At 43.2% G+C, this 22,241-nt stretch overlaps 1 protein-coding gene across 4 annotated transcripts in view; it reads right to left on the reverse strand.

Moving 5' to 3' along the window:
• Positions 1-1,924: 1,924 nt before the first annotated feature.
• EPB41L5 (erythrocyte membrane protein band 4.1 like 5) overlaps positions 1,925-22,241 on the reverse strand; it is a 47,790-nt gene continuing 27,473 nt past the window's right edge. For 2 of the 4 annotated variants that reach the window (XM_042877708.1, XM_042877709.1), the window contains exons 17-26: positions 15,301-15,467; positions 14,913-15,007; positions 10,985-11,113; positions 10,297-10,358; positions 9,707-9,808; positions 9,206-9,299; positions 8,211-8,288; positions 7,682-7,723; positions 7,126-7,259; positions 1,925-6,277 (exon numbers count right to left, since the gene is read on the reverse strand). In XM_042877708.1, the coding sequence (XP_042733642.1) occupies positions 6,220-6,277; positions 7,126-7,259; positions 7,682-7,723; positions 8,211-8,288; positions 9,206-9,299; positions 9,707-9,808; positions 10,297-10,358; positions 10,985-11,113; positions 14,913-15,007; positions 15,301-15,467 (961 nt within the window). In that variant the 3' untranslated portion in view covers positions 1,925-6,219. Of the gene's footprint in view, positions 6,278-7,125; positions 7,260-7,681; positions 7,724-8,210; positions 8,289-9,205; positions 9,300-9,706; positions 9,809-10,296; positions 10,359-10,984; positions 11,114-14,912; positions 15,008-15,300; positions 15,468-18,612; positions 19,313-22,241 lie in introns of those variants that run through there. The other 2 variants (XM_042877710.1, XM_042877711.1) reach the window with 2 other exon arrangements.

Raw genomic sequence — 22,241 nt, forward strand, 5'->3', positions numbered from 1 at the left:
CTGGGGATGCAAACAGCCCAGGAAAACGCAATCCAGCCTCCACCATTCCTTTCGTGCTCCCCCCAGCCTCCCTTCTGGGAACTTTGGCAGCTCCAGAGAGGGTGTAGCATTTACTTGGAGCCAGTGCAGGCAGGACACGAGCCAGCTCTAAGGAGAAGGCCTGGCAGAGGGAGCAAAAAGCAGCTTGCAGGACGTGCCCATCTCCTCCACGTCCTCCCCCCCTAGAAGATGAGCCGACTTGGGGCTGCATCGACACTTCTGATGCAGCTCCAGCTTCTTCTCCAGGAAATCCTGAACATCCACCTCAGCCCACGGGGCCCTGCTGCACCCCAGCCCCTGTACCCCAGAGCTTGGGATGGAGCTGAGATGGAAAGGGACGGCACCCCACAGCCCCTCTGCAGCACGAGCATTCCTCTGCCTGGCACCTCAGTCTTGCTGGTCACGCAGCACTTGTATTTCAGGCCCTATCCCAAACCTGCACGCGGTATCCAGGACCCACGCACATAATCCTTGCTCATACCATGGTCTGATACTCCCTGAGATGTCCAGTTTCAGAACTCAGTGCCACCAACTATGCCCAGCAGTGTTCCCATCACCCCAGGTAGTTCCACTCCTGCTTTCCTGGTGCTGTACATTTGTTATTTGATGCAGAGGAACAGCAGAGGCTTTGTGAATGTGCTTCTGCTTTTTCTCCATGCCTGCAGCAGTTCGTGAGAATTCATCCTGGGCCCAAGCCAGTGACTAAAAGCTACAGCCATCTGAATGCTCGGAGGTGGCCTGCATGAAATAATGAATGGAATTAGTCCAGCTGATGGCAGCTACTTAGTGACAAACCAGCACTGATTTTTGGCTGGAAGCGGAGCAGAGGGGCTGTCACTGAAGTGAGATGTTCGAAGTGTCTCTGAAAAAGGGAAGTTTGCAAACCACGTATCACGAGAACAATTCCATCAGCCTTAATTATCTCAAACTCACTGTCTTTAATTACTGCTTGCTTTCTGAACATCAAAAAGAGGATTTTCTCTTAAAATACAGACACAATAAACAGGGTGGCTTTCAAATTAAAAAAAAAAAAGCCCATCTATTTTCAATATATTTTCTTATAAATGCATTTGAAGAACCATTGAGTCACTTACCAGTGGGATCTTAAGTTTGACCTACACAGAAAACATGCCACAAGGGAAATGACTTTCTAGGAGCTTAGCTATTAAGTTGGAACTATTTCACTTCACAGAATCATGGAATGGCCTGGGTTGAAAAGGACCACAATGATCATCTAATTCAATCCCCCTGCTATGTGGAGGGTCACCAACCACCAGACCAGGCTGCCCAGGGACACATCCAGCCTGGCCTCGAATGCCTCCAGGGATGGGGCATCCACCACATTCTTGGGCAACCTGTTCCAGTGCACCACCACCCTGAATGAAATTACTTCCTTGTGATACGTCATTGAGAAATTAAGATGATCAGATGGCTTGGATGTCCTCTGCTGCCTTAAGTAGAAATAAAGTTTCCTTTAACCCATGAGTAGCACCGCTGTACTTGGAAGCATAACACGATCCCCTGAACACTGAAAATAAAAGCCAGGTGGCACCGCTTCTGACTGCACTTTGTGGAACTACACGTGGCCCTTCCAACCCTCCTCCTGGGCACCACACCCTGGGCTCATTTTCAACACACCCTACTGTCTCCTTGGAAAATCTCATCTCATTTGAAAACCACCACTTAACTCTTTACCATCTGCAAGTGTAGATGTTATCTTACACTTTAATCAGTGGCAAAGCCGTTTGTTGGCCACATAGCTGGGGCTCTGAGCTCAGGGAGCAGCACTGCCAGCCCCAGTGACCCACTCCTGTCCCAGGTCTCAGCCCCCCTCCTGCCTGCCACCATAGAGCCCGGAAGTGCTGAAGAATGACTCCACAAGACATTTGCACAGACGTGGTGTATTTCAGACACAACTACAGCAAAAACATTTCGAGATCGGGTTGCGGACTACAAACCACAGTCCCTCGTTCCCGTGTACAGTTTCTATAAAGGTGGCAGTGCAGTGCCCAAAGCCGCTCATACGTCACTACTGTGAGACAGAAGCAAGAGGGTGCACTTTGTTTTATAAAAAAATCCAAATAAATTATACACTGAGAGCTACCGCCGAGCTTCACATATAAAAAGGTAAAAATACAGTAGTTAGTGTGGCTTTAACAAAAAAAATCTAGCTAAAAAAATACTCTTACGTACTTCAAAAATAGGTTTCTCCAGTTATAGGAAGGGGCGTGTGTGTGTTTAGGAAGCAAAGTGCTCAAGCCCAACAATACAAGAGAGATGCACTTAGCAGGAGAAGCCCCGTGGCTCCCTGCTGTGACACAGCACAGGGAGCAATGCCCACCCCTCGTCCCAGCAGATGGGCACAGCCCGTTCCTTCTGTAGTGCTGACTCTTGGACGTGGATATTACACCTGCATCGCTGGAAGGCCATTAGCATGGAGTTCTGCTTTTTTGGTATAAAAGCTACGATTGTCTAGCTGTGACATTAATGCATCTAATAGCTACGTAATTTTACTGCTGCTCTCTAACACTCTGCGCTTCACCTGTGGGAGATTCAGGTTGTCCCAGAACACATTCACAACGTGGAAAATACATCCAGTGCAGTTTGTGGCAGATCTGAACAGTATGGCTTTGCTTTGAGAAACAAAAGCAAGAATTGGGTGCATGGGCTGAAAACAGCATGTGGGAAGACCCAAATGGAACCGAACCTTTCACCTGAGACCCTCATTGCGTGCAGCCAGGTTGTGACCAAAGAGTTGTCCAAAACATACCTCTGGTACAGCTGGCTGTCTCTGACAAGCTCTGCATGGAACTGCAGTTTAAACTGGAGTGCATTCCAACCTGAAAAATTATACATATATATATACGTATATATAATTTTTTAAGGGATCTGGCCTTTTCCAAATGACTGCAACACAGCATGTAGCTGTATTTCTTCATTCCTTTCAGCTCTCAAAGCTTTTAAGCGGTCAGCAGATCTGCCAGCATCCCAACATCAGATTAACACTGAAGTTTCATTTATCAATTTCTTTGAACACATACAAATAAAATAAACCTTTTAGAGGGTGACTGCACCTTCCAGCCAATCAACCAATAGAACAGCCACGTTAGGAAAACTCCTCCTTCTCAGTAGCATACTGAGACTCACTGATACTCTACAGCATTAACTGCAAGAACCACATGTCTACTTATATTTGATAAAGCACAAGTGATAAATAATGCTACGTTACCTGATAGCCAGTCACAGCACAACACGAGGCCTGTAGTTTTAAAGCAAACCAGTGATGCAAAGCTACAGGACCTTCAGACACTGGACTATGTGCCTGTTCAGATCACATAACTGTGGTGTCTCAGTCTCTTCAGGCTCCCCATACAAACAAATGGAATAGCTAAATAAGCTACGATGAGTTAAATGGACTGCGCATTTCCTTCAGCTACCAGGACACTGCTGGGAAGAGCTAGGTTTGCAGCCTCAATTCTACTGGAAATTGCAGATCTCTAACACAGAAGCTGAAAATTTTGAATTTTTAAGCAAAATTTCAAGTATTTGGCTACTGGAAGTGGAGGAAAACCTTGCCTCTACGAAATTCTCCCATGTGGGAGTTTAAATGCAACATTCCCTCCATCACCACCAGCCCAGCCACACTGGCAGTGTAACAACTGGGACTTGGAACCATTTAGATTTTAGGAGGCCACATTCACCATGTGTTCCTTACTTGTTTTTAGGGTTGGTTGTTTTTTTTTTGTTTTTTTTTTGTTTTTTTTTTTTTGCTGTTACGTGATTTCCCAGAAGGAATCTAATTATTTAGCACTCAGTACTTTAAAAGTGTAAACTTCTGTTATTTTACTTCTGGGAGAAACTCAAGCTAACAGTTCACAGAGCTCCTGAACCCAATGGGAAGAGTCAAATATCAAACATGCCTTAAAGAAAATGCTTCTGCATTCTGTCTATTTACAAAACCAACACATGTAGTTGGTGAATGCCAGCTCAGCTGCTGAGCAAACAGATCGATAGTGAGTGCCAAGTTTCCCCACACAGTCCTGGCTTTGTGCAGGAAGCAGACTGTCGCAGCCATAGCTTCCCTTTTTTGCTGCAGGAACTTTTCTGGCAACTCTGTTAATCCACACTAAGACGTTTGATATTTGAATCGGGTATTTTTCATGTTTTAATATGTAATAAAGCTCAGATTTAAAATATAAAAAAGCCAATCCTCTGCTGGAAACAATGATGGGAGGTAAATGCTGGCCAGCAGAAGTGCACCACTTAGGCCCAAAGAGCAGCTCCCCTTTGGCTGGCAGTGCTGTGAGTGGGGAAGTGTGCCTGAAGCTCCTGCCGTCCATTTCAACTGTAGGTTACATAGGCAAAGGCTGCAGATCACTCTCTGTAGCATATGTCAGTCATAATTGCTCCCAATGGTCCCTATGTTTTTCTGTTAAGGCCTCTGAGGTTTTGAGGAGTGGCAGTGGGCTGTGTAATGCCAAGCGGTTTCTTCCTTAAAACTCTCAGTCAGCATCTTATAAAAAATAATGAGAACAGCCATAAGAACACCCAAGACATACCCTAATCTGAAAGCAGCAGCCTAACAGGACACCAGCTTACCTTGCACAACCCACAGTGGTTTGGTCCAACTCTTTGTCCACATGGAGTTATGCTCACGCAGCAGGCACGCACAAAGAAAGTTGTGCATACAGGTTTCTAACTCACTTTCACATTCAAAATTGTTCCTAAGAACCCCATGGATATAAATAGTTATAAAGAGCAGCGCAGTGCAGAAAACATCTTCCAAGCCCAGTCATATGTACAAACCTCTTCCTGAGAAGGATCCCAGTAGCTTCAACTGTGCTTCCCTGTTTGGAGATGTGGAATTCATCACTGGGCTTCTACACTTCTTCCTCTGACTCTGCACTGGTATTTTCACAGGATATATTCCCAGGGTCCATGTTCTCACCTCTACACAGGGATCCTGAAGCCCAGGACACTCTTCAAATTGTATGTGCTGTATCCTGTACTTTACCTGAGCACCAAAAGGTCTTTACCAGCACTGCAGAGCACGCTCTTGTAAGTGCTCCTACCTTTCTCCTAGAAGGTGAAGTGCTTTTGGGAATGTTTCATCTCTTTTCCCCATTTTCACCTTACTCTGTATTTTGTTCCACACGCTATTGGAACAGGATTCAAGGTGGTATTAAGAACTGACCCAGTTGTACCCTCATGCCTTATGCTGTGTGTTAAGTATTCTCCAAAGCACAGGACCTCAAACCAACACCTAGCAACAATGTGAATAGAAAAAATGAAAATTTTGTCCTTCCTAGCCCTGAACGACAACAGAACTAACCAAAAAGCAGCTCCTGAAGTAAGCTGTACTCACAACTTCGCTACTTCAATGCTGAAAACAAAAAAATACACCTATAGCCTAAGTACACATCTGTATTTGAGTCACAGAGGAAATGAAATAACCAGTGTCAAAATGTGGGACCTCTGCTGCAATCTGCTAATGCTATAAGAGGTTTGGCAGGTTAACTTTCCTGGTTGCAATGAGCAGCTCAAATCCAGTCAAAGTAGATTGTCACAACAGTTTGTCCTGTAAGAAGAGGTGCAAAGATTACCAAGGGCTTTAAGGCCAAAAGGAGCATGTGTGGCAGTAAAACAAAGGAAACTCAGAGTAACTAATCACACAGAAGAAAATGATCTTGGCCACATGAAACAGTCATTGCCACTGTGAGCCACCATACACAGTGTGGCCACAAGGTGGCCCTAGAAGTTCTCCTAATCTTCCCAATATTACTCTACAAAGGACAGGGACGTGTTCAAATACTGCAGAGCTAACATCACAGTGATCACTTGCCCGTAACATTTGAGAGGCATGAGACTAAACCAAGTGTGAGTGGAACACAACTACATTTTGTTCCTCATGTTCAGAATTAGCTCCAGTGTGATACTTCACTTCTCTTGAGGGAGAAGATCAAACTTTCATGTGGTTTTACATTTCGGCTCAGACTGTAATTCCAGTTAGATTGCAATAAATGTGAAAGTCTCTTCCTGGATTCTAGCAAACCAGCTGCTGTCTCACTCCCATTCAGTAAGAGCTTCATCCCAAGCAAGTCTTTCAGAAGGATTCCTTGTAGATGTCAGAAGATTTGAGTTTGAGTTTTTACTAGGTGGGAAGTACAGAAGCTCCATCTTCTACAGTTCAGTGGTGAGTAAACATTTTGTCCTTACTGTAGCATCCTCAGCGACTGGGCTAAAAGGGGAAAAAGCGGGGCCTTGTGAATGCACTTCTACAAACAGATCTGCCATGATTTATAAAGTGAAAGGTATTGATGGGAGCAGAACTAAGAACTAAGCATTATTCCAAAGAGCAGCAATAACTGCTGCCTCAATCTAGCAAGTCCAAAGAACCACCCTTTCCAACGGCCAACCTGCAGAAGGGCACACAGAACTGACTTCCAATAACACATCACTGCCATCTACTTTCTGCCCACCAATGCTTTCCCTTTCTTAAGAGGTTCAATAAAAGAACTGGTCATTGTGGCTAATTGTGCCTCACCAGCACAGCAGAATGGAATAACAAGAGAAAACATTGCTACAAACTCTAATCTCTGACTTCCTTACAGTTTGGAAGAAAAAAAAAAGAATCACCAGGAAAAAAAAGAATCGCAAGTACTAGGAAGAGATTTTTCAGAAAATGCATCTGTCCTGTAATCTTAGTCCAGTACTAAAAAGATAGGGAGCCAGATAAAGGAACCAAAGCAAAATAATAATTCAAAAGAACGAATCCACTTTACAGTGGTTAGAATGACAACAGCTTTACATCCATTTTCAGCTGATTGTATTCTTTGTTCCTCTAGCAACTTGAATTTAAAAGTTCTCTTACCCTTATCTAAAATACCTGTACTACACATCAGCAGCTCTACTGACTTATAAAATTTCAAGTGCTGAGAAGTGAGACAGAACTACAGTTTATAAAACGAAGCAAAATCAGGCAGTGTATCCAAATGACCACTGTAACTACTGAAGCGGAAGGAGGAAGAGTGCACACTTCCCCTCCATCCTACACACGTACTTCTGGAATGTGTGCTGAGAATTTACCTTGCAAGGACTTCAGCTGTCTGCTGGCACGGTGGCAATCCAGCTGATGACAACAGAGCCTCTGTGCTGCCTTTCACTGCTTTCAGAGATAAGGCAACATCATTTCCCAAAGGCCCGTTGGACATCAGTCCAGTCTGAATTGGGGAGAAAGAAAAAGGAAACTGAAACAGAAACCTGCTAGCAGAAGACACACTAACTATTCAACGTGGTTATTTACCACAGGGAATTAAGATCCGTCAAGTTTGAACTAAACACAAGTTCTTCAACTTCACGGCATTTACCCAATGCAATGTAACACAGCAAAAATGGAGCCTTAAATATATATTTTAACACATTTATAGTTTAACTCAGCTTGAATTGGTTTGCTTTAGTTTTGGTCTGATGCACTGTTGTATGGACTTTCAAATTAATATAAATTATTATATGTTACTCATGTTCTTGTTTGTTAATCATGACCAAAGCTCTCTTTTCCCCTCCTTTCCCCCTTTTTTTTTCCCCTGAAGTTGCATTTTACACGCTCCATCTCAAACTGCTAAGTAATGGTTCAGCAACTCACTGGCACTAACCACCTCGGTGTTATTGTGGGCTGGGAAGACACCTACAGAAAGCAAAGAAAAGCTCATTAGAAACAGCTGGAAGAAACAAACAGATTTGACATAATACTGCACACCTAAAACAACACCAGGTATTTGTCAGTCACTACTCAGAATCTGCCTCACAATATAAGAAGCCTTTGAACCATGTTAGTGAACAGCTGCAGGTGAAGCGACTTCTCACAAGCAGGTAACTCACAGCCACACAGCCAATACATGCTCACTCACAGAAACTCACTGGCAACAGTTTCAGCATAGCTTTCCCTTCCAAAAGGCACCCAAACCCAAACCCACTGCTATTTTCTGCTTTGCAGATGATGTTAACTGAGAGTACTCTTCTGTGAGTAGTTTAAAGGTGCCCCAGACGTATCACCAGTTCACTCTACTGCAGCAGATCCAGCATGATGGACGGACGCCGAAACCAGAACAGAGTTTGTGAGTAAAAGCCATTGTACTTGGGAAGGAAGAAGTTTGGTTTTGAAATACATTTACCCGAGGTGTTGCTTCTGTAAAGTCAATTAGATTCTCTGTCAGTGATGATAGGAAAACGTCCTGGTCATCTGGAGCGCTCTATGGAATAAATCAGTTTTGAATTGAATTCCCAATAGCAAATAGATTTGCTGAACACTACAGTGGCTTCCCACGTTACAGAATGGTGTCCATAAAGAACACTGCCATTCATTAGGACAGTTTCCTCAAATCTTTTCGTATCATCTTTTTCAACAGCCTTTTCATTTCACTGTTTCCCAGCAGCAAACTGGAAAGAACATCATTGCCACTAAGTTGCAGAACTGCCCTGTTCTCCAGTGCAAAGCTGAGGTATTGCATCACTTGACAAGAAGGTCAGCAAGGCCTGCAAGCTGAGCATCTGAACTCAGAAGATGAGGGTGATAATTATTCAGTGGAATGAACTATATAATACTGGTTTAGAGGGATGACAGATAAAGGGCGTGTTGCTTTAGTCATCCAGCTTAACCCCTCAGCCTGCTGAAACAACAGCCAAGTACAATGTTGGATTCATGTTTTGTTTTGGAGAGGGACAAAGGAAAACTGACCCCTGAGTGCATCACAAAGACTGCTTAGTGCATTTCATGGAGTCCAATAAAAAAAACTACCTTAACCTTAAGGCAACCAAAATACAACAATCAAACATGACTATTCAAACTTTTTCCTCTGCCGTTATTTCGATGGAAACTGCATGTGTCAGAATTTCATCCTTGCACCCATCTTCCCCAGAGCCCCAGTGACCAACCAGTTTAGAAAAATAAGCGTCAGGCACAGAACCTGACACAGAAGAGTCAGAAATGTACTTCAAGAGCGATGCATACAGCAGGCCTCTGCTCCAGAAAGCAGTCTGGCATTCAGCAGTGACTGGCATTCACTGTGTTATGACAGGCATGCAGTAAGGTCTGCTGTGGTTGCCTGAAGGCATCAGTAGCTCAGAGCGTGACACAGAAACCTTCCAGGCTGACAGGTGGTAGTGATACCTTTGAAACAGCAGCCTCCTCAGCTGGAGCAAGATTAGCTGGAATCAGCAACTCTTCATGGTTAGAGGCAGCATTATCCTCATTTAATGCATTACTGCAAGGAGAAAACATTCTCATCAGTGGATGTAGCCAGTGTTCAAAAAGACCCAATGCTATCAGCAGCATTTTCAGCACTTACTTCTAACTCACGTACGCAGAACTGAAGTCTTCCCTGCAAGCCTCTTATCTCCCCAGGTAGGGCCAGGGGCAGCAGGATGTCAAATATTTCAGTCAGTTCCAAAGATGAGAGAGATCTCTTACTACTTGATAAGATACTCACCCCGAGGCACAGCCCACACTGATTAACTGTTGCAATGCTAATTAAAGAAGCATCTGTAAACCCTGTTTAGTTAGACACAGCCTAACTGCTCAGCAACTGCTCCTCATCTTTCCAAGTTGGTTTCATGGCAATCTTAGTGTGGTTCTCTTATCCCAGAAACACTTTCCTACTGAATTACTTACGGAATGAATGTGTTTGAGGCAGGGGTTGTTTTCATGTTGTTTTGAAATACTGGACTGCTTGCTGAGGGACTGCTCTGGGTTTTCCCTGATGGGAGGATGCTCCTGTACAGTGACAACAAAACAAAAACAAACACTGAAAGCTCTTCACAGACTACCTGTTACAGCATGTTTTTCAAATTGCTAGCTACTCTTTTTGTTCCATATATTACCACATGCCCTTTGAAATTTGACACACGCTCATCTCCTTCAAAAAATTACACAGTTAAAACAAGTAGCTGTACTTTTTCCAGTGCCTGGAACTCAGCTAGAACTAAAGCTCATATAAGATTCAGTAATTCTAGAAAACCAGCTGCCAGTATGGGAGAATACAGTAAGAGTACCTGAATTACGTTAATGTATCAAAACTTTGTAAACACAGTTTTTAGTGTTTTTCATTCTAAAAACACACCATGCTTACCATGTTAAACAACATTACTACATGGTAAAATGCAACAATCACTGACACTGAGCACTGAGACTCCACAAATACAGGTTCTCAGTGCTGCACTTGGGAAAATACATTGTGCTTTTCTTCCAAATCAAGACAGTACCTGGAAGCAGCATCCTGAATGTTGGAATTCTTGTTACCTGTCAGGCTGTCTTCTCTTACAGCCTAAGACAAAAGAAACAAAACAAAACAAGCATATCTGATTCCTGTTTCCATTCTGTATCAGTTCAGAGACTCACAGAAAAGCTGAGCACCTCCCTCCCAGCATGAATCTGTGCTGCTCATGTGCTGCTCAGGGCCCTCAACCACCAAACTCCTTGTGAAAATTTCAGTGCAGATAACTTGCTAATGTAGCCAAATAAAATACCACTATTTGCTACAGAATTTAGTGGAACGTGCCAAAAGCATGGCCTTGGTGACAGAACTATGGAACAAATATTTGGTTAGAAGGGATCCTTTGGGGGTTACCTGATTCAATTGCCACTCGAATCATGGCCAAGTGCAAAGGTCATTGGATTGTTCAGGGCTTTCTCCAGCACCAAAAGGGATGACAATTCCTCCCTGGGCAAACTGCACCCCTGTGACACTGTAAGGCTGGCAGGCTTCCTTATTCTGCCACTCTTTAGATCTCAGCTCCTGAAGCACCCCTATTTGCAAAGCCCCTTCTCCAACACCACACAATTGCAGAGTCAAACAGGGAAAACGGACACTTCCTGAACATGGGGGCTCCTCACAACCAGCTCTAAAAAGCCATCTGAGAACACTGTAGCTCTCATCAGCTGAGTATTTACCTTGTGCCCTGCTTCCACCTGGGCCTTCAGGATATTGCTTTTCATGTCAGCTGGAAGCCATGTTGCTGCTGCTATCGGGCTCTCCATTGCATTGTTAAGACATTTATCTGTGAGCTTCACCACTTCATCCTAGGCATGAAAAATACTCATCAGAAGCAGTTCCCACACAAAAACTCTGGGCTGAAATTAAATAACATCTCCAAAGAGCCACAAAGCTCTGAGTGAGAAGAAAAGTAGTGGTTATACTAAAAAGAGAAAGCAAACTCTTTGTTTTGGAACTCAGTTCTAAAATCACAGCAGCAGAACTATATTTAAAAAAAAAAAATACAGAAAAAAGCACAAAGCTTAAATGTAGAGAAGCAAAGAGCTGTGCTGAAAGTAGCATGAAAGAACTGAACAGCAGTGGGTTCTATGTACGTAGCTGAGCTTAATGATATGAGATTAATACAGCAAGTATCATATAATACTGATCAGCGTAACAGCAAATTAATAATTCACTCTCAAAACTAACATGGGAAGATTTTTGCTCTAAAACTGCTCATAAGTTACAAAGTTTAATGTGTTAGCTCCCACTCCCATCACTAATGAGAAGAAACTGGCAGCCAGATACTTGACGAAGACAATTAAAAATACCTTTTCAACACAGTATATTTCATTCTGTGAATTACATTTCTTAATTATAAAATGGTAATTCATTAAATATTGCACCTACTAATTGCTATTTGATTAGTGACAGAAGTTAATTAACTGAGTGGAAACTAAACCTGGTGACCTCTCTTCTCAGGGTAGGACTCAGCAGGGGGAGACAGAGCCCAGCCTTCCCCCATATGCCACGTAGATCCTCGCTCCTCTAACCTTCAATGGAGCAGCAACAACCCTGCTGCACTCTGACTTGCATGAGCTGCATTAAAAACCACTTCAGCTAGCAAATATTAAACACTGCACATTCACCTAATTCACAAAGACCATTGATTTATTGAACACAAGTCTTTTTATTACACAGGAACTACTGGAATTGGCACAAACCTGGAGCAATTAAAATGGAATTATTTTCTGTACGGTTGAGGAACCAAGCTGTGAGAAACCTTAAAACCTTACACTTCACCTCCCTGCACTGGATGCTGTATGCAACAGCCTCAGAGCAGAACACTTAATGCACTCCTCCAGTAGCAGCAGAACAGCAGACTTGATTATTTTAACTGAGAACATCAGCAGAGCAGTGCTTTAAACACCATTTAGTCACTAAATATTAGTGGTCTAACTTCCTCTCCCTCTCCTCCATCTGCACAACTAGCTCTAAGTCACACCAGCCTGCTAGCAATTAAATGCCCAACTCTGAAAAGCTGAGCATTATTCAGAAATACTTTAATGTTACCAAATATAAGTTCTGTAACACCAAGGAAATGTTTCCATCAGCACTGAAGATTTTGAGATTTTTCTTAACCATTTCTGTTTTGCTGTTTTCTACAGAAAGCACTTGTAGCTAAAGGGGAAAGCATTTGGCAAGTGGTAAGAGGGCCTCAAGATGTAAACCTTACCATTTAGTTGTCCATATAAAACAGTAAGGCTGGAGTTTGTCAATACTGTAGCTTACTACAACTGTGTATTGTTTCCATACACTGGGTGAACCACGTGTGTTCTTTATCCTTCAGCCAAAATACAGAGAGCTAAGCAGCAATGTAAGAAGGCAAGACAAAAAGCAGCTAGGGAAAGTTAGCTGCATCCTTGGTTGCTTTTTAGTAGTTATGCTTACGTCTTAGTCACTCTTTTCAGGACACACTTCCAAACCACTTAGCCTTCATCTCCAAGCACAGCTGGGGGTTCTCATTCGGTTCTACTGTCACCTCCTTGCCTTTGCAGCCTGAAGCATACAGTCTCTAATCTGTCTACCTCGTTAAACAAACATTCTCAAGTCACCTCCTGGCAAGCTGCATCGCAAACTGATAAGTTCCATTTCATCTTTTCCACCTGAGGAAAAGCACTTAGGGTACAGTTTTTTAAGTTTTCACAGTGAAATTCACACATACTTCTAGAAAGCTGCTAAGGCTTCATTTCCCAAAGAAAGACTCCACCTGCACACTGTTGATCCAGACACCTATTTCTCAGCTAAGCCAATGTTTCTGCATTCTCATCAGGGCGATATATCCCCCGCACATCTGTGACTGTGATAACCCACCCCCTCAGCACCTCATACAGCTGGAGAGCCGTGATTGTCCTATATTGGCATCTATAAGATCAGCTTGCCACAGGAACCTTATCTTCCTTACTATATTACAGTCATGATTTAAGAAGCTCTAACACAATTTTGCTCTGTTCTCTCCATTTAACCAACTAGATGGTTTTTGTTCTCTGTTTGAATTAACACAGAGCGCAACAGGCAAAAGTGTTCTGCACTAAGCTGTATTCTTTGCTTTAGTTTATGCGGAGGCAGCGTTTTGGCATAACAAGACCTATAGGCTACAGGCTAATCTTCTTAAAGACTCGGTAATCTTTGTAATGCAGTCACCCAGCAGAAAGGTACACAAAGCATCCCTACAACAGCCCTTAAAGGGGACAGAGCACAGCAGCCTGCAGCACCAAGCACACAGAGCAGCAGCACACACACACAGCAGCCTCTCCACAAGAAAATCTGACCGATTTCATTAAATGGCACAAAGGTTCTTTAGCCTCCCCACAACACAGGGCAGTGCCAACAGGTCGAATGCTGTAGATTATTTTAGTCTGTACAAAACGCAGTACAGCACTTACAGCTTTAACATAGGGAAGCAGGTTGCTTTTTTTACCCCTCTTTAAACATATGCTTTGTTCACTGTCAAACCTGAAGGGAAAACTAAATTAAATCTAAATTCAAAAATGTTCAGACCAGAATCTGTTCATTTTAAGCACCTCTGCACTCTATATTCTAAAGTGTAGCTGCATGCCCAGGTGTGACTGCAAAGAACATCCTGCATGAGTGCAGCTGTCCAGTAACCAGTGAACTCCTGGTGCAAAGCTCTCTGCTGCCATAAGGAAGGATCCTGTCCTCTCCATCCCTTCTTGTAACACTGCTTATTTTCACTATGGCTCTTTGATCCCCTCACGAGCCTATTTACTTCACACACCCACACAAAACTACTAGTTAAAAAAGTTTAAAACTGAAAAAGTTTTTAAAACTTTTTAAAAAGTTTTGATTTTTGTCACTTTATAGTGTATATACATTGGTTCACTGCAACATCCAACAGCTGCTGTAGGTGACAAAGGAATGAGGGAAATCAAAGAAGGAAAAGCAATGAGGAGCAAGGGAGAAGAGAGCCTTCTCCCTGGTCAGGGAACTGAAGCTGTTATTTCAGCTCAGCTGCCTGCAGAAATGCAGCCCGACTTGCTCCAAAGGAGCAAAGTACTAAATAAATCAAACTCCACCGCTCCCCTCTGTGTAAACACACATGGAAACCTCTGCTCCCACCAAGCCCAGAGAGCTGGTGAGAACCAGTTACTGACAGGAGGAACTGACCACCAGAACACCTCTTGGAGCAGAATGTCCAAACAAACTTCTGGGAGGGTTATGGAATGCGACTGGAAAATGCTAAGGGAAAAGCTCACCTCCTCAGAACAAGAGAGTGAATGATACAAGGCTGTACAGCTGGCAACCTACAGATAAAAGCAACAGAGGAACTGCTGCAAGTGTTTGAACTTTTTGCTCCAGCAAATATTAGAAAATCTCAGCAGGCTGCAGTGCACATATCTGCAGGTTCACCTCTGCCCCATCGTATGCACCTCACTTCCTATCATGCACAGGTTTACACATAAATATTTCTATCTGCTTTCCTATTCCCACATATTACTCATGGCTATTCTTAAAAATCTTGCAAACACACCGTGCTGCACAGCATTATCTGAACAGAACGGAGCAACTCTGCCACGAGGCACAGTGCCCACAGTTCCCACCTACCTGCACGTTGATGTTTATGTTGGGACACTCAGTGGGCACAGGGCTGCCGCACTCTGCCTCCAGCTGCTTCAGTTTTAGGAATGCATCTTCAAAGGCTGAAAAAGACAGAGAAGTCAACAGCTTTACTAATGTCACTGTGGAGCTAACTTGCACTAATTGTGAGGTTGAATGTTTGTTACAGGACTTCAGCTGAACTCCTAAATGCACTGCTCCATATGGTAGGAGGGCTGCATTGCACTGGCAGGCAAAACTGTCCTTATGCCTGTGATCTAAGAGAGCTCTCTAGGACACTTCTGGATTCTTGTAAGGAAGCAGCCTCGTAAGTATTTCACCAGTTAACTGACCCTGCACACCACAATAATAGGAAGAAATCTGTAAGTTTGCTTACGGTCAGCGTCTGTTTTTTCAACTGCAGCTTCCTTAGTGCCAAGATGAGGGCAGCCCACAGCCTCTCTTGAATCTCCTGTTACCAGGGCAACGACGGGACTGCCTACAGCATCATCCACACAGGTCTCTGGCAAATCCACACTGTCGAGGAGATCAACAAGGGGTATGCTGTGAAGGCACAAAGTTGGGCATAGAGAGGCACAATTCCATTACCAATCTTTCTACATTAAAAAAAAAAAAAAAAAGCTTTAACATGCAGTCTTTTTTCTTCTACCTCCTTTTGGGGCACCAGACACATTCCGGAAAAAGTGTCTGAAGTAAACATTAGCAGCTCTGCAGGGATTTTAAACAAAGAAGCTGCAGTGAAAACCTCTCCACAATGTATAAACACAGCAATTAATTGTGGGAAAGTGAATAGCCCAGCATATTGAGCTAAGCCCTACCCAAAGCACATACTCACGCCTTCTGGAGGCAAAGATGCACCATGACATACCATGTCAGCTCTCCTTCTGCAAGTGACTCCAGTTGTTTTAAGAAAGAGGAAAGTTCTTACCTAGTAAATGCATTCGTTTGAAATAAGTGTTTGGAGATTTTCTAGCAGACTCACACCACATTTTAGCATTTTTAAATGAGAAAAACAAAAGAGCAGGGGAAGACAGCCGATATTCTTCACAAAATGCTATTTCTTGGTGCAGTGCTTCCTCCAGCTGTTGTAGAAAGAAGAGGGCAGGAGGGTCCACTGCACAGGCCTGCACCAATGCTGTGCTTTGGTCAGATGCACCTGGTTTCAGTTTCACTAACTTGGGCAGACACAAATGAAGTCACCATATGTAAGGGAACCATAGCACCTACTCTGTATCCCTTATGATTGCTTGCTTTCTTCTCCTCTGCTTTCCAAAGGAAATGGCTCCTTTTCATTTTGTCCTACCATCTGTATTTACAATGCAAATAGCAAGGTCCAAAACAAACAAAAAAAAAACCACCAAGAAGAACAGAAACAGAAACTGTATTATGATGCTTATGCTGTGCCAACAGCCAGGAATCTCATCCATCTCTTGGAAGTTGAAGAAATCTGTTTTAACAGCAAACTGACACATACAGACACAGCAGCTGCTGTGGAATGTAATGGTTAAACAACCTGTGAATACAACTGCAGTTTGATTGTCACTTCTTTCAGTCAAAAATCACATTTACATACAGCACCTCTGTAATACTGATATCAGAAAATCTATCATTTTTGATGGACCAGTTCCAAAGAGGAGAACAGTGAAACCAAGCAAGTACCCACCACAGAACTTACCATGAGCAGGAACAGACACTGCTACAGGACTGCTCAGATCAGCTTCTCACTAATGGGTTTATGCCCCTTTCCCTCCAGCCCCTGGAATTTGGAAGCAGTCCAGTGTTGCCACTAGAGGCTCCAGGAAAACAAACTGCCTTCAGCTGAAGCACCCAAAAGAATCCGTCCAGTGTTAAACATACACCTCTGGAACACACTGTAGGATACCACCATTTCAGTGCTCAAAATGTCTACATCACCTTCAGGCAATTAATTGCAGCAAGGCAAACTGAGGTCACTTGCTTGATTCTCGAAGCACTGGAAGGGAAAGCTGCTAGCAAAGCACAAAGTAGGAAAATATCCATTTCAACAAGAAAACGTATAGCCTCTGTGTGCATCACTGATGGGAAGAAGCACAAGGCTGCTTACCAAGAGTAGAACGACAGATAGAAAGAACTTACTAGAACTGAGCTGAAAGGCAGGAATAGATATTCTTCCAATTAAGGCAACAAAGGAAGCAAGACCAAATGCTGGACCTCGTCATCAGAGAGAATAACCACACAGAAGTGAGAATGTTTTCTAACACTTTTTTTTCTCGTTTTCTGACAGATTTTTCTAAGTAGTCACCCAAATGTTTAATAGGACAACCAGCACAGATTTTGCCAGGAGCATATTCAGAGGTGCTGAGGACACGACATGTTGAAAGAACAATGCCTACATAGGCTCCTAAGAATTCCATGCAAGGGAGGTGGTGCAGAGCACCAGTCATTTTGTAATGCTTGTCTGAGTACTGCAGCACAACAGGGAGAAAGCAGATACGAGAGGAGAAAGGATCATCAAAAGGATGAGATCCCCCAAGAACACTGCACTGGTTGAGGCCCCTCACGTCATGATGCTTCATGTCTGCAGCATCAACTGCTACCAGCGCATATGAAGCAAAGCTGACAAATAATACCAGCAGTTCAAATCATATGAAGAATTACAACACAGAAATTTTCTTTCCCTACACAGAAATGCACAACACTCCGGAAAAGCACAGAAACCTTATGGATATTAAGCAAAGCTCTGCCACCACCATACTGTTTAGAAAGACACCTGTGCCACTCCTGAAGCACAGGACCTGCTCCATTAAAAAAACGCAGCCAAGGACTGCAGGTGTCAGCATGTGCTCATTGGGTACCATTTCTCAGTTTGCTGCTGGGAGTTGTCATCTTGGAAACCAGGCTAATGCTCCTGAAGCCTATGATGCTGCACTACAATAAGCTATGCAACTTCATAAATAATGAAGAAAAAAAACCAAGTAGTTTGCTTTGCTTCATAAATAAACAAATCCACATCGTACATCTAAAGCCAAAATTAGGGCAGCAGGCTGCTGTCATCACCTCTGTAGGTTCCACACATCTTCTGTACAAAGGCTGCATTTCTTCAGCAGGTTTAGAGATAGAGCTTCTATTTCATTAGCAGTCTCCTCAGGTGCAAGGGTAAGGAGACCAAAATACCTCAGGCAATATGCAGCTCTGTGCTAGCTCACACTTATTGGTTTAGTTCTTCAGGGTTGGATACAGGAAAACAATGTTTTTGTATTTCTGGACTCTGAACAACTGGCAATTTTAAAATTATTCAAACACCTTCTTCATGCTAAAAGACAAACAGAAGTGAATTTGACAAGCCCTTCATCGTCATTTTCCTTTTTCTTTTTTTCAGTAAGAAAAAGATTACTGCAATTTAAGAGCAACTTATTTCAGAAACCAGATGAGAACACAGAGAGGGTAAAGAAGCCTGTGTTGTTGAAGAGCCACAAGAACAGAGAGAAGCCACCACGGTGGAGACTTTGACTTCCCAGCAAAGCCAGTGAACCACCTGGCAGGGCTGGTGCGAGTGGCAGGAAACAATTCTGTTTTGTTTCAGCACAGCACAGCAGCAAGAATGACAGAAGGTTTCCTGGAAAGCAATTAAGACATCCCCTAGAGGGGAACCCCTCCCCAGAAATATTACTCTATGCCTTTTCAGGAGTTCTGCTAATTTTATTCTTAAAAAATTAAAATAATTAATTCTATGTCATTTTCAAACAATGCGTTTCAGCAGTGGACTTCTTTAAAAAAAAAAAAAAAAGTTAGTTTTCAGATCAGCCACCTATCTTAGATACGTTTAAATAGTCACGGTACAAACGAAGGGGCAGTTGCATCAATTTCTTCAAGATGTTTGAAAGCACATTAAAAGCCACCGGTTGCCATGTGCAGTTGTTACTAATGTGTGCAGCTCGCAGAGTTAAAAACAGCTAAAATTCTTGCTATCATTAAGAAAAATCTTAGCACAATTAAGGAGATACATATTGTAAGATGTAAGAGCGATGGGCGACCTGCAGCCTACGTGTTATTCTTCTGCAAAGAGTGAACACCAAACAGCACAATATGCAGAGCCTTCATAAGAAACGCTTTTTTCCTTTCCTAGTCATCTTTGGGACCGGTGGCCTCGTATCACAGACAGCTCTGAATGCAACTTTCCAGCCTCTGCTACCAAGCAGCCTCAAGCTCCCGAAGGGCCGGCATCTCACAGACTGGTCATGGTGGCTTGGACAGCATAGGTGGCAGCACTGCTATGCATTCCTGCATTCTTCACATTGTGCTCATGAACAAAAGCAGAGTACTGTCCATCTGCAGGGTGGGTCCTCGGCAGGGCCCGCGTGTCCCACAGGCTTCCACCAGGTTGGCAGCGGTCGGCAGCGTCAAAGGGCCTGGATCATTGGGGAGCGGGAGGGGCACAATTAGTCACTGGGTATGGAGGGGGGAGGAGAGCACAGCAGGAGTAAAGCGAAGATTGACAGAAAAAGCCAAGGAAAAATGGTATTGCTGGAAGGTAAATATTGAAGGACAAAGACATGCAAGAATATGTGCATATTAAGGCGGTGTCAAACAAAGCCTTTCACTGCTCAGCATCATGCATCTTTTTGCAGAAGTTTGAAGCGAGAAGTTGAGCTACCTCCTGTAGGTACTGTCTACACTTATCACAAGGAAAATCACTTCATATTTCAAAGCACTTCACAAAGCTGAGCAAGAACCATTGCAAATGTGACAGAGGCCTCCCAAGCATACAGCACGCTGCATTTCAGGAGCTGAGAGGGTTCAGATGGCAGCTCTAATTGCATAGCCGAGACCAGCACTGAGACCCTGCTTTCTAGTTTTGCATGTGAAGGCATAATGGTTCACAAATGCTCAGTTCATAAAATCAAAATCACAGCAGTGACATGCCTGCTCCAGTTGGAACAGAGCTCTCCAAAAGCTAGTTAGAGGAGCAGGAGAGAATGCTCAGCACTTGGAAAGCTGTTTAGAAAAACACTTTCATGCAGGTGCCAATAGATAGAAGCAATAAGGCTTTGGGCACAAGCATCTCCAAAGCAGCAGGGATAAAGAATTTACTCAAAGTGCTGAATTTCACAACATTTTAAAAAACGTTTCTGCTAAGCGCTGTCTATCTTGTACTAGGATCCTTCACTGCAGTGCTTCAGAACACACTGCTGAAAGTTACTATCAGGTACCGAAAAAAAGAGCTTGAAAAAAAGGGAGCTCTCAAACTACTCAAAGAAATTCCTGAAACAAAATTCTCCTTCATTTTCATGTAAAATTCTCTATTTAGTGACCCAAATGTTGCTGTTTTTCATTTAGAGGGCATCTGAGACAGCCCCTCAGTTTAAATTCCATCTTTTCCTGTTCCCAGCCCTGCCAGCCCAGCCAAGCAGCCAGTGCATGCGTTGGGAGATCACATGTGCTAAGGCAGGGAAGCAGAAAAGCATGTGGGATTCACAAGTGGTAAATGATTAACGTGCAGCGATAGTCCTTCTTTTGAAAACAGAGAGGATTTGGGTAAAGCTCAGCCATGGGTAAACTCAGAGAACTCAGAGTTTCAGCTTTTGTAAAACATTCTGGAGAAATGACCCATGAACATCAAATGCACCACTCCTCAACAGTTCATTAAATTATCTTCCAGTTTCTCCAGCTTAAGCAGTTATGAGAAAACTGCATCCACTAGGAAGGAAAAAATCCCTTGTGTATTCACAAAATACATGAGCAGTCAGTAATCATTTGTCATCTATTCTAGCTCCAGATAGATTCTTGAGAAAAGGTCAAAGTTGGAAAGATACACATTATCCTTTAGGCTTTGCAGCCTTGCAGCCAATTCCAGGCCATTTTAAGACCATCCAGACCAGTATCATTTTCCGGTGATGACAATTTTATACGAACGGAGAAAAGAAAAGAAAAACATCAGAACCTTTCCTGTCTGGCAGAGTACTTTCTCTGATCTGGCACAAATGCTGTTGGCAGCTGCAGCATTAACATTTCAAATTAAAGGAAACGTTGCCATTAAGAAGGGATCTAATCTGCAACGCAGCCAGCATGGGCATCTGCCAAGGGAAGTACGGAAACGCACAGGGTCGAGACCTCACTTCTAAACCCCTTCAATCCAACCATCAACAAAATCCCCAGTCCAAAATATTTCAGTGCTCTTACCAGTACTTGGCAAGCTCTCTCTAAAAGAAGACTATTTTTCTGACAGGAAGCAAAGATAATCCATGCAGAAACAGGCCAATTAAAGACAGCAGCAGCTGACAAGAGAACTTGTTAGTAGCAGACAGCAAGGCTTGAAGGCAGTACCCAAGCTGCAGTCCCCACACCAGGTAGCTATGCTCCAAACACTGCAAACCTAACCCCACTGCCCAGCTATGAAACAGCATGTAGCTCATCTGCTGACTCAGCTCCAAACTGTTCTCTTCTTTCTCACAGCTGGATTTCTCCTTCATTACAGGCAGAACTGCCTCCAATAATCGTGCTATGGCTCTTGAAACCTAATACATACACAGTACAAGTATTACTCTCCCGATTAAAACACATTGATTGCCAGGCAGCATGTTTTCTTTATGGGATATTGCTTTGGGTTTCGTGCAGATATAGTTTGTAATCTTCCATAGAAAGGCTACACAGTACAGCAGCTGGGACAGAAGTTGAGATCCTCAGATAGCATTAGGAGCGACAAACTCAGGTTCTAAATCCTAGAGGAGGCATACCAAGACCGAATCTGAAACAGACTGGCTACAGAGTCCTCTCTGGTTCTGAACAAAAGCATTAGGATCTCCAAGAGAAGCAGAAGCCTTATGAATACCAGCACAAATGTCCGCCTAGATCAGATACCAGGAAGAGTTGTTTGGAGCAGGAGTCAAACATTTTCACCAGAAGAAATAATGGCTGTAGCACACTGCTTGCAGTTAGACCAACAAACAAAAAAAAAACAAAACCAATTTGAGAAGGCTGAAGAACAAAGAAACCACCACCTTTCACCCGCCACCACGGAGGGAATCAAGTGATCAACAGGATCTCAGCACAAGCACAGATTTCAGCTACTAGATAAATCAAGGGCAAAAGAAAGAAAAAGAGCATTGATCACATATTCGCATGGAATCGTCAACATAATGCAACAGACAAAGCAAAATTATCCTCCCTTTTATAATACAAAATCCATAGTTTTGAAACTCATCAGTATGATTTGCAGAACTTGAGCACATTTGTCACTGCAGGATTTATTCTTAAGAGGTGCTGAAGCAAATCAGATTCATACGCCAGTCAATGGGAGAGGGATCTTTTTTCTCTTGAGGGCAGGAACAGCTTAGGATA

Source organism: Lagopus leucura, unplaced genomic scaffold, assembly GCF_019238085.1.
Source record: "Lagopus leucura isolate 7727_CA_CO unplaced genomic scaffold, USGS_WTPT01 Super-Scaffold_100019, whole genome shotgun sequence".
NCBI lineage: Eukaryota > Metazoa > Chordata > Aves > Galliformes > Phasianidae > Lagopus > Lagopus leucura.